The following is a 19,529-nucleotide window of genomic DNA, read 5'->3' on the forward strand; positions in this document are numbered from 1 at the left end:
TAAATGGAAGGATTGAGTACCCTAGCATCTTGCCCATTTAGGGCCCAAGGCTCCAAATTTACCACTTTGTTTTTTATCCTTTTAATCGGGTGTTATGATCTCCTCTTTTATTATTGTTAATTCCTCTAGGACAATGTTTCTCAGACATAGATGCCCATTGGAATCATGTGTAAAAATTTTAAAAATATATGTTCATGGAGATTACCTTCCTCAAGAGTTGTCTGATTCACTTGGTCAGGGACAGAGTCTAGCTATTATTATTTTGTAAAAGCTCTCCTGGTCATCTTAAAGTGCAAACCAGTTGAGAATCATGTTCCTAGCTGAGTGACATGTGAAGATACTAATACCATAGCAGGAATCAGTTTTCTCGCTTATTTTCTTTGTGTGACATATCTAGATGATATATTAGCACTGGGTCCTGAGCTCATCTTTCTGAAAGGAGAGGAAAATAATTCAGAGGTAAATTGGCCACAAAATTAGTTGAATTGTATTATGATCTAATAGCGATAGTGAAATATGAATGATTTCTGTTACTCCAGTCCACAGAAGAAAACTAACTTGGTTTGAGAAGACTCATTTTTTTTTTATCTTCCAATCCAGAGAAAGCAAGCTGCTTTTTGGGGAGCATGCCTACGTGATTATACAAATCCATTTTGCTCAAGGAACTTCCAAATAAAGAGAACACATCATCTACAGCAACCGAGAAGCATAGCTTTATGTTGCCTATTTTAGAATTATTTCTTGACATTAACGTTTTTATGCATCCCCATATTAAGTTTTATGCTTGGATGTAATACAACACCAGGTAGGAATCAAGGTAAATGCCATATTCCAAATTCAGAGAGTCAGAGTTAAACCATGGGTTATCAAATCTGTCTTTTTATGTGCTATTACTCATAGTATGTGATTTATACACACTGCTTTTGAAAGCTTCACCATCTAAAAGATGCTGGTTTGTAGAAGGGCTAAGAAGTACAATTACAGGATGGCTTAGTTGAACTGTGTTGATTTCTCTCTAGAATAGTTTTCACAATTCTTTGCTCACAGTTAGAGGTCTGCTGAAAGTGACTCAGTATAGATGAAAACAGCTTGCTTAATCATTCCTGAAACACGGGAAAAATTAAAATACATTTTTTCCTTTGTCATGCAATAAAAACAATACCAGATTGTTAATGCCTCTTTTGTACCTTTCACTTGAAAGACCTCAAAAGAACATCAAGGAGAATAAAGGCAAAATCTATTCCCCAATGGCATCATTATACATGTCGAAGCCTCTAAAACTAAAACTCTAAAGACATTCAGGAAGAGTAGAGGAATAAATGACAGCAAACTGAAGAGTGTGTCTCTGGTGCTTTGCTCAACCTGCTTTGTTCAAATTTTTCCAAATTGGATGATGAAACGCAAAGATTTCATTTGTTTCAACACTAAAGTAGTAAATTAATGAGTGGTGAGTTGCTAATTGTTCTGTAAAGCATTTAAGATTCCAGGAGTACCCCATCTCCAGTATTTTAAATTGCTTTCTTATGGTTGAAATGAAAGCAACCATTTAGGGTAGTGTAAAACAATGTTTTTAATAATTTAAGCTGGTTCTATTCAAACATGATTTTTATTCTGATATATTTGTCTAAGCTCCTGTTTTGATTTGAGATGAACAAGTTTCATTTTAGACTTCAAGACATCAATAGAAATTCATTTTCAGTATGGGGCTAAAGTAGGGAGATAGATTAGCTCTATCCAGTGTTGTGTTTCATCTCTGGCTGCTTCTGCTTGCTTCCAGAGTGTAGAATTAGCAGGATTGGTTAAATTTTACTTGAGTTTTGGTGACCTTTTCTAATCCTGACTGTTTCATAATTTAATGTCTTGACCTTCGTTTTCCATAGAGCCACCTTAGTGATAAATGCAGAGATTTAATAACTAGAACTAGTTGACAGGTGACCTTTCGTACATGGCCATTTCTCTTTGCTGGGGAAACCACACTGTTTTGCAAGTTTTAATTCACAGATTTTAATTATCTATTCTATTGTCTATATAAGCTTATTCACAGAGTAAAAAGTAAAGGTTAAATATTTCATTCTTCTTACTGATTAAAATGTAAAGTGCTTTGTGGTTCTCCCAATATATCACTCAAAAGGGATAGGGCAATTTGTCAGACTCTTACCCATAGAAAAAAGAAGGGAAATATACTAGAGTGGTTGGTAAGAAGAAGGACGATAAAAGTGGATAGGAGAGTGAGCTAGCTGTCTCATCAGCGGGACGAGGGTAACAATTTGTGTGTGTGTGTGTGTGCGCACGCGCGCACACGTGTAAATTCAGAGCAGAGAAACAGAATAGTTCTTTAACCGCATGGGTACTAATTTGAAAGAGAAAGGTGACTGTGGCTTAACGAAAGGTGAAACTTGCCAATCGGAGTGAAACTTGAAATCATAGCGACTACCTGATCATTTTGGTCATTCCCCTACCAAAAAAAAAAAAAAAAAACTCAGCAAGAATCAGTTGGCATTTCATGGTAAATTGTTTTCTAGAGTCTACATAAATAATATTTAAATACAATAAAATGAAGCTAATTATTATAATGCCACAGATTCCTAAAAAGAGATAACTATAGACCCATCTTCCTCATGCGCCTATAGTGTCAGAGAATGTAGGAACTTCATGATTCTCCTGTACTTATATTCTTCGGCATTTTTGCAAACAGAATTCATGTTTTTACTAAATACTAATGCTTATCGTAAAAGAAAAATAAAAATTGTCGTGACTGTAAAATGACCTATAGCATGAGCATGGTGTCATAGTCACCCAGTGCCCTGGAGTTTTTTTAAGTAGGAGGAGAGAACAATTCATGAACTAGAGAACAGCTTCATAGTCTAGAGCTAATTGTGATCCCCGAGGACTTGAAAGCAGCCATTGTGAGTTTCTAATGTAAATTTACCTCAAGGAAGTTTTCATGCAGAGGGGAGCTATTCCCTTTAGCCACGGAAACCAGCTTATAAAAACATCATCTGCCATGCTCCCCTTTTTTTCCTAGACATGGACTGTAATCACTTAATGCATCAGAAAGAAACAACTCACTGCTGTTGTTTGAAAACTTTTGAAGAGCAAATTGAATAAGAAGATGTGTAGGACCATTTTAAAGCTAATAAAATTGGTCATGATTAGTTTATCTTAGACTGAAATTTCAGCCGTATTACAAACTGAAAATATTAAGAAAAAATGTATACATAATTTCTTACACCATGATAATAACATTGTCAGAAAGGAGATGTAAACTTCACTCACTTGTAAACCTTAACATTCCTGAGAAGCTTTTTATCAGCTTGGAAACTTGGTCCTATTTTGGTGAAACTCTTGGCCACTAACATGTTTAAAAGCATTAATTTGTAATTTAATGCAAATAATACAATACTTGATGAGATTTGAGGTGTTGGCCTATATGTATGTTAGGAATAGTGCAAAATAATGATAAATATTTCTTTAATATCTCCCACTTCTTAATAGTGCTGTGAATGCATTTCATCAAAGATAACATGCTCCTCTTTTTAACTGGAATGATATCTAGTATCCACTGGATATGATGTTCATCTCAATTTCCTCAACTCTATAATGGGAAAGAAAACAAACTAACTTTTGAAGAATTTATTATGAGACTTGAGTGGAATAATATAATAAAGTGCTGGGTAAGATGACTGGTCCATAATACATGTTCAGTCATGTTTATAACAGTAAATATAATACACTAAACTTTTATGTCTTTTTCACACTGCTTCTTCCCCTCCTCCCTCTCCCTGTGGTACAGACAAAAATCAAATCCTTTTTTTCTTGTATGGAGACAAATGTCAAGATTCATTTTAGCAGGGAAAGGACCTGTTTTTCAAGGCAATCCCTTCAGCCTTTAAAAGAGTATATGAATTGAGTCTAGTTGATCATAACTAAGATTAAAGTTCACTCTGATTAGTGTAATTCTAAAATTATTTTACTCTTCACAGTGCCTTGCATAGAATAGGTATTAATAAAAATCACTTGGTTACTTAATAGATATCATCAAATTCTTAAATTTCCTCAAGCTGAGTATTTATAACCAGATATGCAGGTATAAAGTTAGTATACTTTCGAAAGGGAGAAAATACCCAAATATAGTGATGTTACCATTAAAAAAAGCAATATTTTAGACTTTAAATAAAAAGAAGCATTTGACATTTGTGGGCTTTCTTTTAAAAGGGACACAATTGCCCAGGCAGGGTCAACCGTATATTTATAGTGATCTCAGTTTATTGACATAGCCCAAGCCCAACCAAAGCATTTGGCTTGATGATGTTTTGAGTGTATAGGAGAAAAGGATGAAGGAGTCAATTCTGTTTATAATGAAAAAAAAAATAGGGATAAGTCAACTAAAAAGGAAAATTCAGAATAGAGAAAGGACTTGATAAAGTGGAACCAGATAAATCTTTCCAACGGTCTTGGAAAATCCGGGGCCTCAATCTAGAAAGAAGCTGCTCACTGAGATAGAACCAAGTAAGTGGAGACATATGGAATAAATTTTCAAGTAAGGGCCTCAAATCAAATAATATAAATGAGTTCAAGAAACAGCAGTGTGTTTTAACAAAAAAAGTTGAGATCACAAGATGCAGCGATAAACCTAATAAAAGGAGCTGAGATAACCAGATAAGAGCAGCTCTTGGGTCAAACCGTCCATTTGTGACTAGGTATTTCTTTTTATCATAGCTTACTGACATTTTCAGGTGCCTTCAAATGTATAAATGAGTCCCTTGGGCCTTAGCAAGCTCTTTGAGTTACCTGAAGCTTCAATTATGATGAAGAATGTTTCACTCATCTATCTCTGCCTTCCTATCATACTGTAAGGATGGTTCCTGCAACAAACCAGTAAACAGAACAATCACCATATGCAGCCATGTCTCCTGGTACCTCATTCAGGAAGTCAGCCAGCCAGGCAGGATTATGACCAAGCAGTAAGGACATGTGGAATTCTCCTAAGACTCTGGCCATAGTGACAGTATGACCAAGTGAATAGTATAAAAGAAAGGGGCAATTTAAAAAGCATCTACCCCCAAAGCCATTGCATTCGCAGCACTCTGCCCAATTACATATTTGTTACTTAAACAAGAGGCTGTTGTTCCCAGTGTTTGCCCTCAAGTTGTTAGTCAGCTGCTGACCTCATAATCTGCACAGCTGCAGCATCCCGATATGTTGTCATGGAACAGATTGTGATGTCTTAATTGATCACTTTCGGGGGTTACAATTGTCAAGCGAAACCAGTATGCTGATTCTTATTAGTTAAATTAAGCCTTGTTACAGCAGAACCAGCTAATTCACTCTAATGACTGGGAAATCCAATGCAAATTGCTGCATTTTGTAGATTACAGCACATCTAAGGCTTTTTCTTTATATCTTCCTTTTTTCTTTTTGATTTTTAAAATATTTGTGGAGTCCATACCCCCCCCCCCAAATGCTTTTATTGTACAGTGAAGCAACTTCTTGGAATAGTAAATTGAATGTAACTTCCTGCACCATACACCATATGCATCTTGGTGATAAGTTGGAATGTGCCATATGACACACACAATTTAAATCAAGCATTGATTTGCATGACTCTAAATCAGTTTGGAGGACTCAGTTAAGTGTAATAGATGTCAAGTCCTACTGCAAATCGCCTGGAAGAAAGAATATTGTGTTTTCTTTTATTACTCCAGAAGACTGTAGTTACTTAGATGTGTGCAGAAGGGTCTTAGAAGAAGCCTAATCTCAAGAGGCTTCTCCTTGTGCCTCCTTTGGCCATTGGTGAAGTCTTCACTATGGTATCAACCTTCAGAACCCCATTTCCAAGTGCCCTAATATACTCACCCACCTTGAGTAGACCTATTCTAACCTGGTATCTGGACCACCTGATGCCCACCTTAGTCCAGGCATTTTACTGTAGCAGGAGTGATGGGCAGTCTCTTTGATAGAAGTTTAAAGATACTTCATAAATAGAACTTTGTGGGCCCTACACGGCAAGTTTTTTCAAAATTTTTATTTTGACATCTCAAATAAATAGATGCCTTTGTCTAGCATATTTTATTGGTACACAATGAAACCTAAATCAAAGAAGTAAAGTTAAATTAACATATAGCTGTTAGCATCCCAACATGCAATGGGAAGAACACATATATTCATCAAAGCAGCTTTTTATAATAGAAAAAAATCAGATAATAACTGAATGCCCAACAGTAGGCACATAGGTGCATTATAGTATACTCATCTGATTGAATATTTCACGGGCATTAAAAATATGTGTGAGGACTATTTACTAACATGGGAAAGCTTAATGATGTGAAATTAAATGAAAAACCACAGTTACCAAATTGTATAAATGGGATTTCTCAACTTCTCTAAAATAATATATCTAGAAGATGGAAAATACAATTATTGTAGTAATTGTTAAGGGGTAGAAATACAAACTGTTTTCATTCTTTTAACAATTTTTTTTTTATTTTTCAAGTTTTCTATAACAAGCCCATATTACTTTAACATTCAGGAACAAAAAGCTTTTTAAAGCATTTTGAGTAGTTTCGTAACAACAAACACTTGCTGCAGGAGTCTCTGTTCAAGGCAAGTCTAATAGGTCTGGGAACGAGCTCCTTGTCTTCTTCCCCTGATCCCGCTCCTCAGTTAAAGGCAGGTCCAGTCTTCTGGTTGCATAGATTAACATTGGAAGTTAACCCTGACTCTTCTTTCTATCCTGCTGGTCAACCCAGTAGGCTCTACTTTCAGAATATATCCAGCATGTGACCAGCTTCTTGCTGCCTACTTTGCTACTCGACCTGGTCCAAGCCACCATCCTCTCTTGCAGTGGTTATGGCAGTAGCCTGCTCTTTCAGTTTCTGTTCTTGCTGTTTTTGTGTCAATTTTTCACACAGCAGCTAAAGCTGTTTAAATATAACTTAGATAAGTAATTTTTCTGCTCAGAGACCTCCAATGACTCCTAAGTAAATGACCCTATGTGATGTCTCCTCTGGCATCTCTCTGGACCCAGCACCTGCTTGCTCATCTTAATGCTCTGCCGGACCACACTGCTCTCCTGATTGTTCCTCTCCTACCTTGAGGTGTTGGCAGTGGCTTTTGCTTTTCAAGAATACTTTCCCCCAAATATCACCCTAGCCAGCCCTCTTCATTCAGGTCTCTCCTCAGATATCATTTAACCCCCTACCCCAGGCCTTTTCTGATTACTAACAAGCACACACATATGCACACCCTAATCTCCTTCCTTGTTTTGATTTTCACTATTGTAATCTATTTCTATACTCATCTAACATATTATATACTTTGCAGATTTGCTTATTGCCTTTCTCCCCCAAGTTGAATATAAGCTCTATGAGGACGGGGATATTTGTTAAACATTTCATAGTTCATTTCCAACCCCTAGAGCAGTGTCTGGCACATAGTAATTGTACAATAACTACATTGGGTCCTGACCATTGATAGGAAAGATTATCTGTTGCAAGTGTGTGATAGTTATCCTGGTGACTTTTCTGAGGCACTTTGCCTATCAATTTACCCAGCTAGATTGAACCTGTTGGTATGTTGATCTGTTTTTTCTGAATCACTTTTCTCTTTTTATCTACATTAACAATTCTAGATAAATTAGAAAAGCCTATTTCTTCCCATTAAGTTCAGTGTTCAAGCTCCTAATAAATTATTTCAATTCAATTACTTTCATTTTCTAACTTGACTGCTATATATTGAGCTCTTAAAGTATTCCAGGGACTTCTGGGAAGTGGGATTAAATGAAGAAGACAGGCTCTAGTCTTACAGAGTTTACTGTCTAGTGCATAGACATAATTAAGCAAAAAATTAAAGTGTAACACTGGTACCCAATGTGAGAGGGACCACTGGCTAATAGGCACAATACAAATCCCAGCTCAAATGTCAGCTATAAAATGTGGACTCTCATAGAAGGGAGATGAGGAAGATGTATCAATAAAGCATGTTGCTCCTTTGTCACTTTTAAAAGATATGGTGAGTTTTATTCATGTGGGAGGAAACTGGAAAAATGGATTTAATTATCTTTAGAGGAAAGAATCAGAGAATAATGGAAAGAGCAGTGTATTTAGAGCAAGAAGATTTAGATTTGAACCTACCACTGCAACTTGAATCTATCATTTACAAGTTCTTAAAGTTGATACTTAACCTTATGAGTCTCTGTTACCTCTTTGGTTAAAAAAAAAAAAAAAAAAAAGAGAGAGGATAGTGGTTAGAGTAGCTTTAGAGACTGTGTACGTGCCATCCATGAGTTTGTAAAAGAAGCCTTCCCTTATCTTCCTAGAATAAACAAACACAAAGACCAGCCAGCATGGGGGACACAAAGTTTTTAAGAGTCTGTAATATTTTTACTAGCTTTAGACCTTTCTTAAGTAGCTCTGGGTTTTGAAAATCTTTTTCAGAGCCTTGTCAATTTGCTGAATTTTTCATATTTGTATCAACTGCTACATAACCATTCATACATATACATAAATATAAAATCGATGCCTAAATATATTTCTTTTGCCTTTTTTGTCATTTGAAATTACAATTTTGAATGAAAAGACATTTAGAGGGGAAAACAAATGACTTTTAATTTTAAACTAACACAAGGAGGTAGAAATTAAAATTATTTCTTAACAATCTGTATTCATTTTTAAATAAAAGCATGTCTCTAGCTTGATAACCTGCAGCAGCTATCGTAGGATTGGTGTGTGTGTGTGTGTGTGTGTGTGTGTGTGTGTGTGTGTGTGTGTGTAATTCAGAGATATTCCCATACTCAGCAGTTATATTTAATGTCTGAATTTTCCTTTTTCCCAGAGAAACTTGTTTGGATCGGTGGAGATTACTAATTTACATGTTTCTCCCCTGCCTCGTTTCTTTTTCTATTTTTCAGCCTTTGCAACTGAATTGTGACCTTTGTGCCATAGTGTCAAATTCAGGTCAGATGGTTGGCCAGAAGGTTGGGAATGAGATAGATCAGTCCTCCTGCATTTGGAGAATGAACAATGCCCCCACCAAGGGATACGAAGAAGACGTTGGCCGCATGACAATGATTCGAGTTGTGTCCCATACCAGCGTTCCTCTTTTGCTGAAAAACCCTGATTATTTTTTCAAGGAGGCAAACACTACTATTTATGTTATTTGGGGTCCTTTCCGCAATATGAGAAAAGATGGTAACGGAATCGTTTACAACATGTTGAAAAAGACTGTCGATGTCTATCCGAATGCCCAAATTTACGTCACCACAGAGAAACGCATGAGTTACTGTGATGGAGTTTTTAAGAAGGAAACTGGAAAAGACAGGTGAGTCCTCTGAGAAGCAACGTTATTGTCCTTTATGCTAAATCTTTGCCGAATCCTTTTGTCAGCTATTAAATGAACAGAATTATTTTTCAAACTGATTGTTACATGTTTTTGATTGTTATGCTTACTTGATGAGCCAGCAGCTAGGCCCTATTTATTCCACCTACACTACCTTCTGTTCTCTCCGTTTTGATTGGCTTGAGGCTCCAAAAAACACTGGATGCTTCCCCAGAATATCTTTAGATTTGTTCTTATTTAGCTTAATTCTCTATTGATTAAATTGGATTTTAGTCAAGAGAAAGTCTACATGTTTCTGTTTTAAAACAGAAATGTTAGGGGACTTTAGGGCCTAAACTCCTTTGGAAGTTATGGTAAAATTTACCTGAGACTACAAAATGAAACAGGCTATTGATTTTTTAATAAAGTTGCATAGCTTCTCGTGTACAAATAGACCCTATGATCATAAATATCATAATTTTGTATCTAAAATGTTAAGTATAATACCATATTGAAATTATGCATTATTTAAAATCATTAGCATGAATTCTTGAAGAGAAATGAGGTATAAATAAAATTCACTCAATTATCTAAAAATCTATTTGCATTTTTCATTGCATTTCTTTTTTTTTCTGTAGAATTCTTATAAACCATCCTTTCCACTTCCTTTTCTTGAGGCCTGCTTGCCTCATTCTTCTCCTACTCCTTACTTTTCTTGCTTCCTTTCTCTTTCTTCTTCATTCCCCTCAGGTCCCATGTAATTCTATTGCCATTTTTCATGCTCTTTAGAAAGCTAACCAATATACGAGAGAGAAGTGAAATTATAAATCAGTAGATCTTAATTCCTATATTTACTTCTAATAAATGACTGCTGAAAGAAAATATTGAAAATAATTGCTAAAGTTTTAAATTATCTGTGAATTTTGCTTATTCATGTCACCGGGGTAAAGTGACTATAATGCCAATATTAGCATTCCTATTCCTCACAATGTATATCTTTTTAATGTTATCAGATCTATACTTTTAACTATATTGGGGTATGTGAATATAAGGGGGAAGTTTCTGATATCTCTGGGTATACTTTAAATGATGATAATTATTAAAAAATCTTATCTCTTATTGACAATATAGGTTAAATTTAGTGTTTTCTACTTCTGAGCATCAAAAATGTACAGCTTCTGATGAAATACAAGGCAGAAATAGTCATAATACTGGCCCCTTTACTGTTAGTTAACAAGAAGAATCTCAGTGGCTAGATTTGAGTCAGTGCAGCACAAGATGTCCAAAGAGAGAGGCAGTCGGAGATAAAGGATGAGTGTGTACATGCTTCAAGGAAATACTGTCACTTGTAGCACCAGTCTATATAAATATGACCACTCTCAAGGGGCTTTGCAAATTTCTGGCTTCTCGCTAGCCCAGAGCAATGCAGTTAATTAGATATATTTGGGGTTTCATTAGTTACAGTTGGTGGCCCTTGGGGTATCCCCGAGTCATAACTGTAAGACCTAGAACCATTCTGGGGTATCAGAGAAGAGCTTAGTATGCCGTATGTTTCTATGTGTTTATATCATGTTGGCTTTGGCTGTGAGCTTTCAGTGAGATAGCACTGTCACAAGTACATGGATCGTAGAACAAGAACTCTGAGAAAATAACTTTGGGAGATGCATTTCCCTACTGGCTATGGTGAAGAAAGTTTGTATAGGGGAAAAAAGCTTGCTTGGTAAAATTAATTTGCAGGTATTATTCAGAGTTACCAAAATAAGTGTAGAAAAGCCAAAATGATTTCTTGATATTTTCTTGCTGTTCTCTTCACTGAGTCTAATCCTGTTTGGTTGTTTCACTGAGTATTGCAAATAGAACAGAGAAGACAATTATGCTAGTTGTTTTAGAAATGAGCGAAGTAGATGGTTTTGGTAAAATTTGGTTGTATGGCAAAAGCTGATTAAAATGACCTCAAAAGCTGCTATCTCCACTATGATTTAAATTTATATCCTAAATTAAGTTGTTCAGATATTATTATCTAAGAATTTCCTATAGTAACTTGATGTTCATTGCCAAATTTCAAACAATGATATTTTAAAACTTTTTGTGAAGGAAAATGTCAAACTTATAAAGTAGAAAAACTAATGGTATAATGAGCCTCTGTATATCCACTGCTAAAATTGAATAATATAAACTCATGGCCAATCTTGTTTCTTCTATACTCAAACACACTTTTTCCCTCTCCAAGGATTATTTTGAAGGAAATGCTGGCCATCATATTATTTCACACATCAATGTTTTAGCGTGTATTTCTAAAAAATAAAGATTTTAAAAAACAAATACAATGCCCATTGTGTTACATAAAAATCAGCAATACTTCCTTAACAACATATATTTAGTCTGTTTTCAAACTTTTCCAAAAATTTCATTAATTTTAAACAATTAATTTGATTCAGGATTACCATTAAAGTCCATACATTGTGCAATTAGCATGAGGTCTATACATTGCAATGTATTGATATGTCACCTGTATGCCTCTCAACCTATAGCTTCTTCTCTCTATCATGCTCTGCTGTTGGGGGGAGGGGACCTAATCATTTCCCCTACTACCCCATGACATGTCTTCTATGTTGATATTTCTATTTTTGAGGCTTTCCCAGGATCAGGTTCTTTTTTTTTTTTTTTTTTTGCCAAGACCATTAGATGATACTTTTACCAAGAGGAATACTTGTTCATTTGTCTGCTGATACCCTTTATAAAGAGAAATTTGTCGTCATTAACCATTGGGTTATCATGAGATAGATAATACCAGTTCTTTCTCCTTATCAGTTTTAAGGCTTTGGTTCCTTAACATGATCCAAAGATGACCAGTAAGTTTATTATGATCAATATTTACATATTGACTTATATACTTAAACATATTTGAAATACTTTAGTTCATTAAAATTTTATTATGTTCAAATTATCCTATTTTGGGCAGTGAGAACTGGCTCTTCAGTCCTTTTAACATGTCTTTAGTGGTCTTGGATGTCTTCTTTACTTCCTGGTATTATAGGATGTTTCAGGCTTTTCTTGTACATATTCTGATAGAAATCTAGATTCAGACATTTCTCAAAAGAACTCTGGTACTTTTGGTATTTAACAGAGGATAATCTTGGTGCTACAGTGCTTATTGCTACTGGGTTGGTCTTTGGTTCTTGGTCTTTTCATTGGACAGAGATAGTATATCAATAACATATGCAGTATGTATTAACACTTTTCCCATTAGACAAAAATATGTAGCTTGCCGCCAGCGTTCATTTAACATCATATGTAGGAAAGCTCCATTTTCTAGGATTTGACATTCTCAGCTATCGAACCACTAAAAACAGAATGCTATAAATAGAATGATGTCATTTGTTTCCAAAGACTATCAATATACTAGAGTGATACGAAAAATAATAATAAAAGTGAGATATTTCGTGGCAAACGTTAGAGTAAGAGCGAGACCATAATCTGCAAATTATCTTGGGGTAAATGCTACAGCCGTAAGTGCCACGGGCAAGTATTCTCAAGGCAAATGAAAAAAAGAAGGCTGAAGATAAAGTCATTATGAGTTCGAACTGAAATCAGGGCTACCAGGTTTTTATTTTACCCTATCAACCTCACATCTCTTTATTCTTTCTGTCACATTGTCACATTGATAATCCTAGGTTTTAGAGACACCAGTGTAGTTTACTCATCTGATTTATCCTACAACATATATACAATGATCTTAAAATAAGAATAATAGCATAACCAGCAATATTATTACTGTACACATTTTAAAATTATTTTGCATCAAAGAAGCCTTTGTTTAATTTTTAAAAAATTTTATTAGTTTCAAGTATACAGTATAGTGGTTAGATATTTATATAGTTTATTCAGTGATCCCCCTGATTGCTCCTTCTTTCCTCTGGCTCTACATCTCACCATTACATTAATGATAACTGCATTCTCTATGCCATGCTCCCCATTCACGTGACCATCCACAACTACTAATTTGTACTTCTTTAACCCTTCACCCCTTTATCCCAGCACCTCCCCTCTATCCGTCATCAGATTGTCCTCTATATTTGTAAATCTGTTTTCAACTAGTTTGTTCTTTTTGTTCCTTAGATCCACATATAAGTGAAATCAATGGTATTTATCTTTCTCTGTCTGACTTATCTCACTCAGTATAATAAACTCTAGGTCCATCCACGTTGTTGCAAATGGTAGGATTCCATTTTTTTAATGGCTGAGTAATATTCTATTGCATATATGAACCATAACTTCTTTATCTAATCATCTATAGATGGGCATTTAGGTTGCTTCCATATCTTGGCTATTGTAAATTGTGCTCCCATAAACATAGGGATGCATAGATCTTTACGAATTATTGCTTTGGTTTAAAGAAGATGTTTTATGGCAAGCATTCATGTGGGTCCATCCTCACAAAGTGTATGTTGGTTATGACTTAACAAAAATTGTAAATATTTTTCTCCTAAGTCAATAAAAGTTAAATGGTATACATCATTGAGGGAATGAGGAAATAGATATGTCCATTGAATTTAATATTTGTTGTAAAACTATTTTGATTTGCCAGCACTTTTGGAACTTTTTAGCAAGGGCTTATTTTCTTCATCAAGTTTTTAATGGTGAGGTTATATCACCATTATGGTACATAATTTATAGGATTTTTTAAAATTCTGTCCTTAATAGTTAAAGTGAAGCATGATAGGTAAATGATTAAATTGGGTTTCTCAAAGAAAAATTTGCCTCTCAACAGATTTCTTCAAATTCTCATATCCTTTCTTAAAAAAAAAAAAAAAAAAAAAAAAAAAAAAAAAAAAAAAAACACAAGCCTCCTCCCCATTTAAATTGAGCATTTTTCCAATGGTTTTTATTTTCGTCTTAAGGGATTCTTTATTGAGAAAACATGAAGTAGTAAAATAAATATATATACTGTTAAATTTCTTGGAGTGAATTGATACTAACTCTTAAGCATATTAGAATACTTTTTTAAATCAAATGAAATTTAATTTGCTTTTTAATCAGTTACTAAAATTATTCATCTTGTTAATTAGAAAGGGTGACCTTGTTAGAAAGCCCGGAAGAATAGAAAGAGAAGGCTGCTTGTCCTTCATCTCCTGGGGCCCAGTTTTCTTTGCAATTCTAGGTCTTTTGGGCAGTGGTCACCTTTATATTTTCACTTGCCAAATATTTTTCCGGGAAACAGCAAGTTTCAACAAACCAGAAACCTGAGTCAAAATGGAGCTCTTTTTCCATTTTGAATGATTGGTATGCATAAATAATATTAGCCTACTGACATTCACACATCTGCATTAATACATCTTAAGACTGAAATACCCTAGAGGTGCTGTAGGTCTATGGTGTTGCATGGCACCACACTCAACATTTAAAGAATGTGGTTATATGCCTGGCTATATAGAGATGCAAAGTGAATGTTAACTCTCCTGAAGAAGCAGCAGAGAGCCAGTGTGTGATATGGGTAGGTAGGCAGTTGCAGCTTACATCCCACTTTAGAAATACGTTGGCAAATGCATGCACATTATTTAATTAAGTAATAATTGATAAAGCTATAGTCCCTGTTAAAAGTGTAAAGCTAATTCAGGGTTGACAAAGGGCCGTGAGCTGCTCTAAATCGGTCTTAATTAGCTGGCACCAATGTGGCTCCGCCTTCAGGGATGGATGAAATTAATGAAAGCCAGCAGCAAATAGATCAATGGTTTAAGATGTTACTGCCGCTGGTGCAGAGAATGAGAAGAGAGAGAGTTATTTTTAAGAATAATTTATGAAAAAGAATATACAATAGTCACTTTCAGAAAACACTATCAAAATGGGAACTGGTAATATCAAGATGTCTACCTGGCTAATCTTTGCTGGCGTGCTCCATCCATTCCCACCCAGTCTTAAGGAGAGAAAAAGATATCAGTGATGTGTCATTTCTCACTGCCTTCTGCTGGGGACGGTTTTATCATCTGGTGTGGGGTTTAAGTGTAGTCCAGATTTCGCCATTTTAGCTTGTCCATTTTGAAAGTTTCTTGTGCCACCCTGTGATCAAGTTTAGGGATTAAATTGGTTCACATTCCTTAGGTTTGCAAACCTTTAGTAGTTTCTAGATTGAGATGTTTCAAGCCTCTCCCTGAGAATTTGAGAACTTTCTGAGTCCCTTCTGTTGAGGCACGTGGCTGGCAAGGGCGAGGGGAAAAAACAAAAACAAAGCTGCTAGCCTTAGTCAAGCACAAGGCATAGAAACTTGCCCAGTTCACTTAAATAAGTACTATTACTCTACCTAGACTGTGAAAACAAAGATGTCTACTTATTTCTAATCTGGAATAATAGGTACTCAGAAAATCTGGACCAGGAGAAAATAGGCAAAGTACAAAATTTCTTGGATTGAAAGACAGGACACAGTATTAAAAATAGAATTTTTTTTGTTTTGTTTTTTGGGGTTTTTTTTGGAAGATAGTCTTTGCAAATATAGCATCTCGGCACTTTTTCAAGAGCAATGTTGACACACCTCTGTTAAAATAAATTAATGCTTCCACTCAGCTGATCTATTTGGCAGGAGCGATAAGTTCACACAGCAGTCATGGGCAGACCCATAGGACTCCTGAGTTAAAAAGCATCAGAAGGCATCCAGGGCTGTGTTTTCACACTAACAAGCATTGGGAAACAGGGGACTTCCTTTTTCCCATTATTCGTGATGACATCCAGTGACCTACATTAGCCCTCCTCTATAATACACTTGTGCTGGAAATTAAAAATTCAATAAAAAAGAAGGAAGATTCTATTTTAATAATGGGAAGATGACAGCGACATTTGTCATTTATCAAGATATCAGTACCAACCTGTCATGTGTTTAAAAACCCACACATGCACACATACACAGGGTGAAACTATAATTAATATATTGGCAAGACAGCTAAGTGCAGGATTAAAAAAGGGAAACATCTAAGATTTGATGGCCATATTTTAAAAAGGTTGGCTATGCAATCCCTGTTTCTAGAAGTCAGGATTTGCAACCAGCCTACTTAGGGAAATATTCTCATTGGCAGATTGGCTAGATATGTGGCCAGATTAGACTGAATAGAAAGAAAATCCCACTAGATACTTATATTAAACATCCCCTCCATGTAAAGACTTTGAACACTGCAAAGGATGTAAAACTCAAAGACAAATAGGCCTGAAATTAGCAGCCTCTTTAGAATATGTTCACACATGTAAAGTTTATATGGGCTTTAAAGGTCTTTCCTTTTTTCTTTTCCTGTTTAAGTCGTATGGTTAATCTCTGCATTTGATTTACTTCTACTATAATTTGGATTTCTCCTCTCCTTTGATTTTTTTTTGGGGGGGGTGATTTACAATCTCTGTCTCCAAGTTTATGTTAAAATAAGAAAATTAAGAGTGGTTCTTCTCTTGTCTTTAAAAAATATGAGCCGGGGCAATCTTTTTTCTTTAATTCTTCTGTGCCTTGACTCTCGAGAGAGTTAGTTATCTTGAGACTTTTCATCCTATACTATGTCTTTCTTTTTATACTACAATAATTTTCAAACTTTAATGTGCATACAGTGACATGCTGATTCAGGTGATTTGGATGGAGCCTGAGAATTTGCATTTTGAACAAATTTCCAGATCAGGCAAATCCTGTTAATCTGCAGATGACACTTTGAATTGTGCTATTTTAGATTGCTATGAAGGAAGGCACTAATAACATTTCATTGTTCCTTGCACCAGAGAAATATGTAAGTAAAGAATAGCTATTTCCCAAATTGGCTTGGTAATCCGCTTGTGGTTGAATCTCAGTTTTGTAACTGTGCCCTGTTCCTGAACATTTAAGCGTGGGGCCCAGAAGTCCTTAAGACTTCAACAAGGGGCATACTAATCTGTGCTTATTGTTTTTATTTGTCCATTTCTCTCATTGGACAATATATTTCTTAAGGACAGGAACTGTGCCCATATCTGTTTTATTCTCAGACCTAATATAGTGGTATTTTGCCAACAAAATACCAAACAAGTGTGTTGTTTACACTCTACTTCTTTCAGCTAAATTGCCTACAGATATTTCAGGTTTCTTTGAAATGACCTCAGCAACAACTCATTTTCTTTTTTTCCATAATTACCACAACCGCTGCTTGAGTTTAGGCCCTTTGCCTTGCATGTGGGTAACTGCTAATATAGCCCTGCCTCAGTGCCTTTGCAGAGATTGCTCCCTCTGCCTAAACTGTACTTACCTCTGATCGCCATGCACACGAATGCATCCTTTATGACCAAATCAAATGTTACCTCTTTCATGAAGCCGTTTGAAATGTTTCTAATTAGAACTTATATTTCCTACTCCGAAAATCCATAACATTTGGACTTTTTAAAAAATAGAAATTATTATTCTCTACTATGTATTATTGCCATTTATGTCTAATCTCTTCAAGTAGTCCATAAACTCTTTGGGGGAATACTAGCTCTTACACAATTGTTTCCCCAGAAACTAATATAGTGTTTGATTCTAATAGGTATTCAGTAAACATCTTATCGATTAATGAATAAATAAATGAGCAGATGAGTGAAATAAATAATACCCGATAGGTTTTTTGTTTTGTTTTGTTTTGTTTTAAGTTTACAAGTCCCTTTGCCACTCACTGAAGTACTTACAAATTTCAAAACAGTTTATTTCAGTAATAGGGGTCACAGTAATACCAAATGAGGCGAGTTCTAGGATTGGATTTTGTTGTAAAAGTTTCCACAATTCTACTCAGAGAGGCTACCCCTCGCTCTGCCTTACCAAAAGGTTGGCAAATCTATTACCTTCTGTAGAGATTTTGTGACTGGGCACTGGGTTTTTAATAAGTCACTGACAGAGCCATTCCTCAAATACGGGTTTCCATTTTAGTTTCACTTCAGTGGCAAATCACATCCCAAGACTTCATTCACAATTCTTTTAGCTGTCAGTTGCATGGTAAAAAAAAAACAAATCGTAGCACCCAAACCCAAGGTTATACTCTTGGGCCTTAAGAAGCAAATACAACAACCAGCACAGAAAGCAGAAAACAAGACCTAAGTAAAGGAGAACTGATTATTACCCAATCCTGTCTTCTAATTGTCTCCCAGAAAACATTTGTTTTGTTAACAAAGAAAGTGACTTGCCTTAGTGAAAATACTTTTATATAAAATTTCATGATGGACATAAGGAAAAAGGAAAAAATGGTAGCAGTATTTCTCAACTGCATAAATGGTTGATGAATTTGTACAGAGACTTAGAGGAAAATTAAAGAAAACATTAGTTAAAATTCAATCATGTTACTCTTCTACTCAAAATCCTAGAATAGTTACCAATTGCCATTAGAGTAAAAGGACTAAAAAAGAATTTTTTAGTGACTTACAATGAGTTCCAGGGTGATCTGGCCCTTAGTTTCCTCTTTGACCTTCATTATTAAATTTCCCTCATGTTCATTCACTCTGCCCCAGCCCCGCAGACTTCCTAGTTGTATCTCAAACACACTAGACATGTTCCCTCCTTCAAACCTTCACTTTAGCTCTCTGCTGGATCACTCTTCCTACCCATGTGTCATATGATCCACTCTATCATCTCCTTCAAGCATTTGCTCATTCGTCATCCAATCAATGAGTCTACTGTGATACTACTTAATATAGAAATCCCAACTTCCTATAACCAGCATTTCCAGTTCTCTTTACCTTGTCCTGCTGTTCGTTTCCCCCCCATAGCGTTGTTTACTTTCAAACATTCTGTATAATGTGCCTATTAATTTTATTTTTTATTGTTTTTGCCTGTCTTCTCCACTAGGATATAAAGTCCTTAAGGGCAGGCTTCATTGTCTGTTTTTGTTATAGATATATTTAATATTTGCTGAATGAATAACCAAGAGATAGAAAGACAATTAAATAAAGAAAAGATTCAGGCAGACTTGCAGAACTTGTCTCAGAGTGTACACCAAAGTAGCTTAAAAAGAAGAAAATATGTAAGTTCAGGAACCATGCAATTAAGATAGAAGCTTAAGGCAATTTGTTCTGCAAACCTCTGACTCCTATTTGGTTTGGTAGAACATTGGTTCCCAAATATGAGCCTACATCAGAATTACGTGCAGGGGCTGTTTAAAACACAAATTGCTGGGCCTGCCCCAAGAGTTTCTGAGTTGGTGGTTCTAGGGCAAGGCCCTAGATTTTGCATTTCTAACAAATTGCTAGGTAATGTT

The 19,529-nt window shown here is 35.5% G+C and overlaps 1 protein-coding gene across 7 annotated transcripts in view; it reads left to right on the forward strand.

Annotated features, from left to right (window-relative positions):
- ST6GALNAC3 (ST6 N-acetylgalactosaminide alpha-2,6-sialyltransferase 3) overlaps nt 1-19,529 on the forward strand; it is a 467,918-nt gene that overhangs the window by 283,840 nt on the left and 164,549 nt on the right. For all 7 annotated transcript variants that reach the window (XM_036235325.1, XM_036235327.1, XM_036235326.1 and 4 more), the window contains one exon: nt 8,909-9,318. In XM_036235325.1, the coding sequence (XP_036091218.1) occupies nt 8,909-9,318 (410 nt within the window). The remainder of the gene's footprint in view (nt 1-8,908; nt 9,319-19,529) is intronic.

The sequence above is a fragment of the Rousettus aegyptiacus genome, unplaced genomic scaffold, assembly GCF_014176215.1.
Source record: "Rousettus aegyptiacus isolate mRouAeg1 unplaced genomic scaffold, mRouAeg1.p scaffold_m13_p_1, whole genome shotgun sequence".
NCBI lineage: Eukaryota > Metazoa > Chordata > Mammalia > Chiroptera > Pteropodidae > Rousettus > Rousettus aegyptiacus.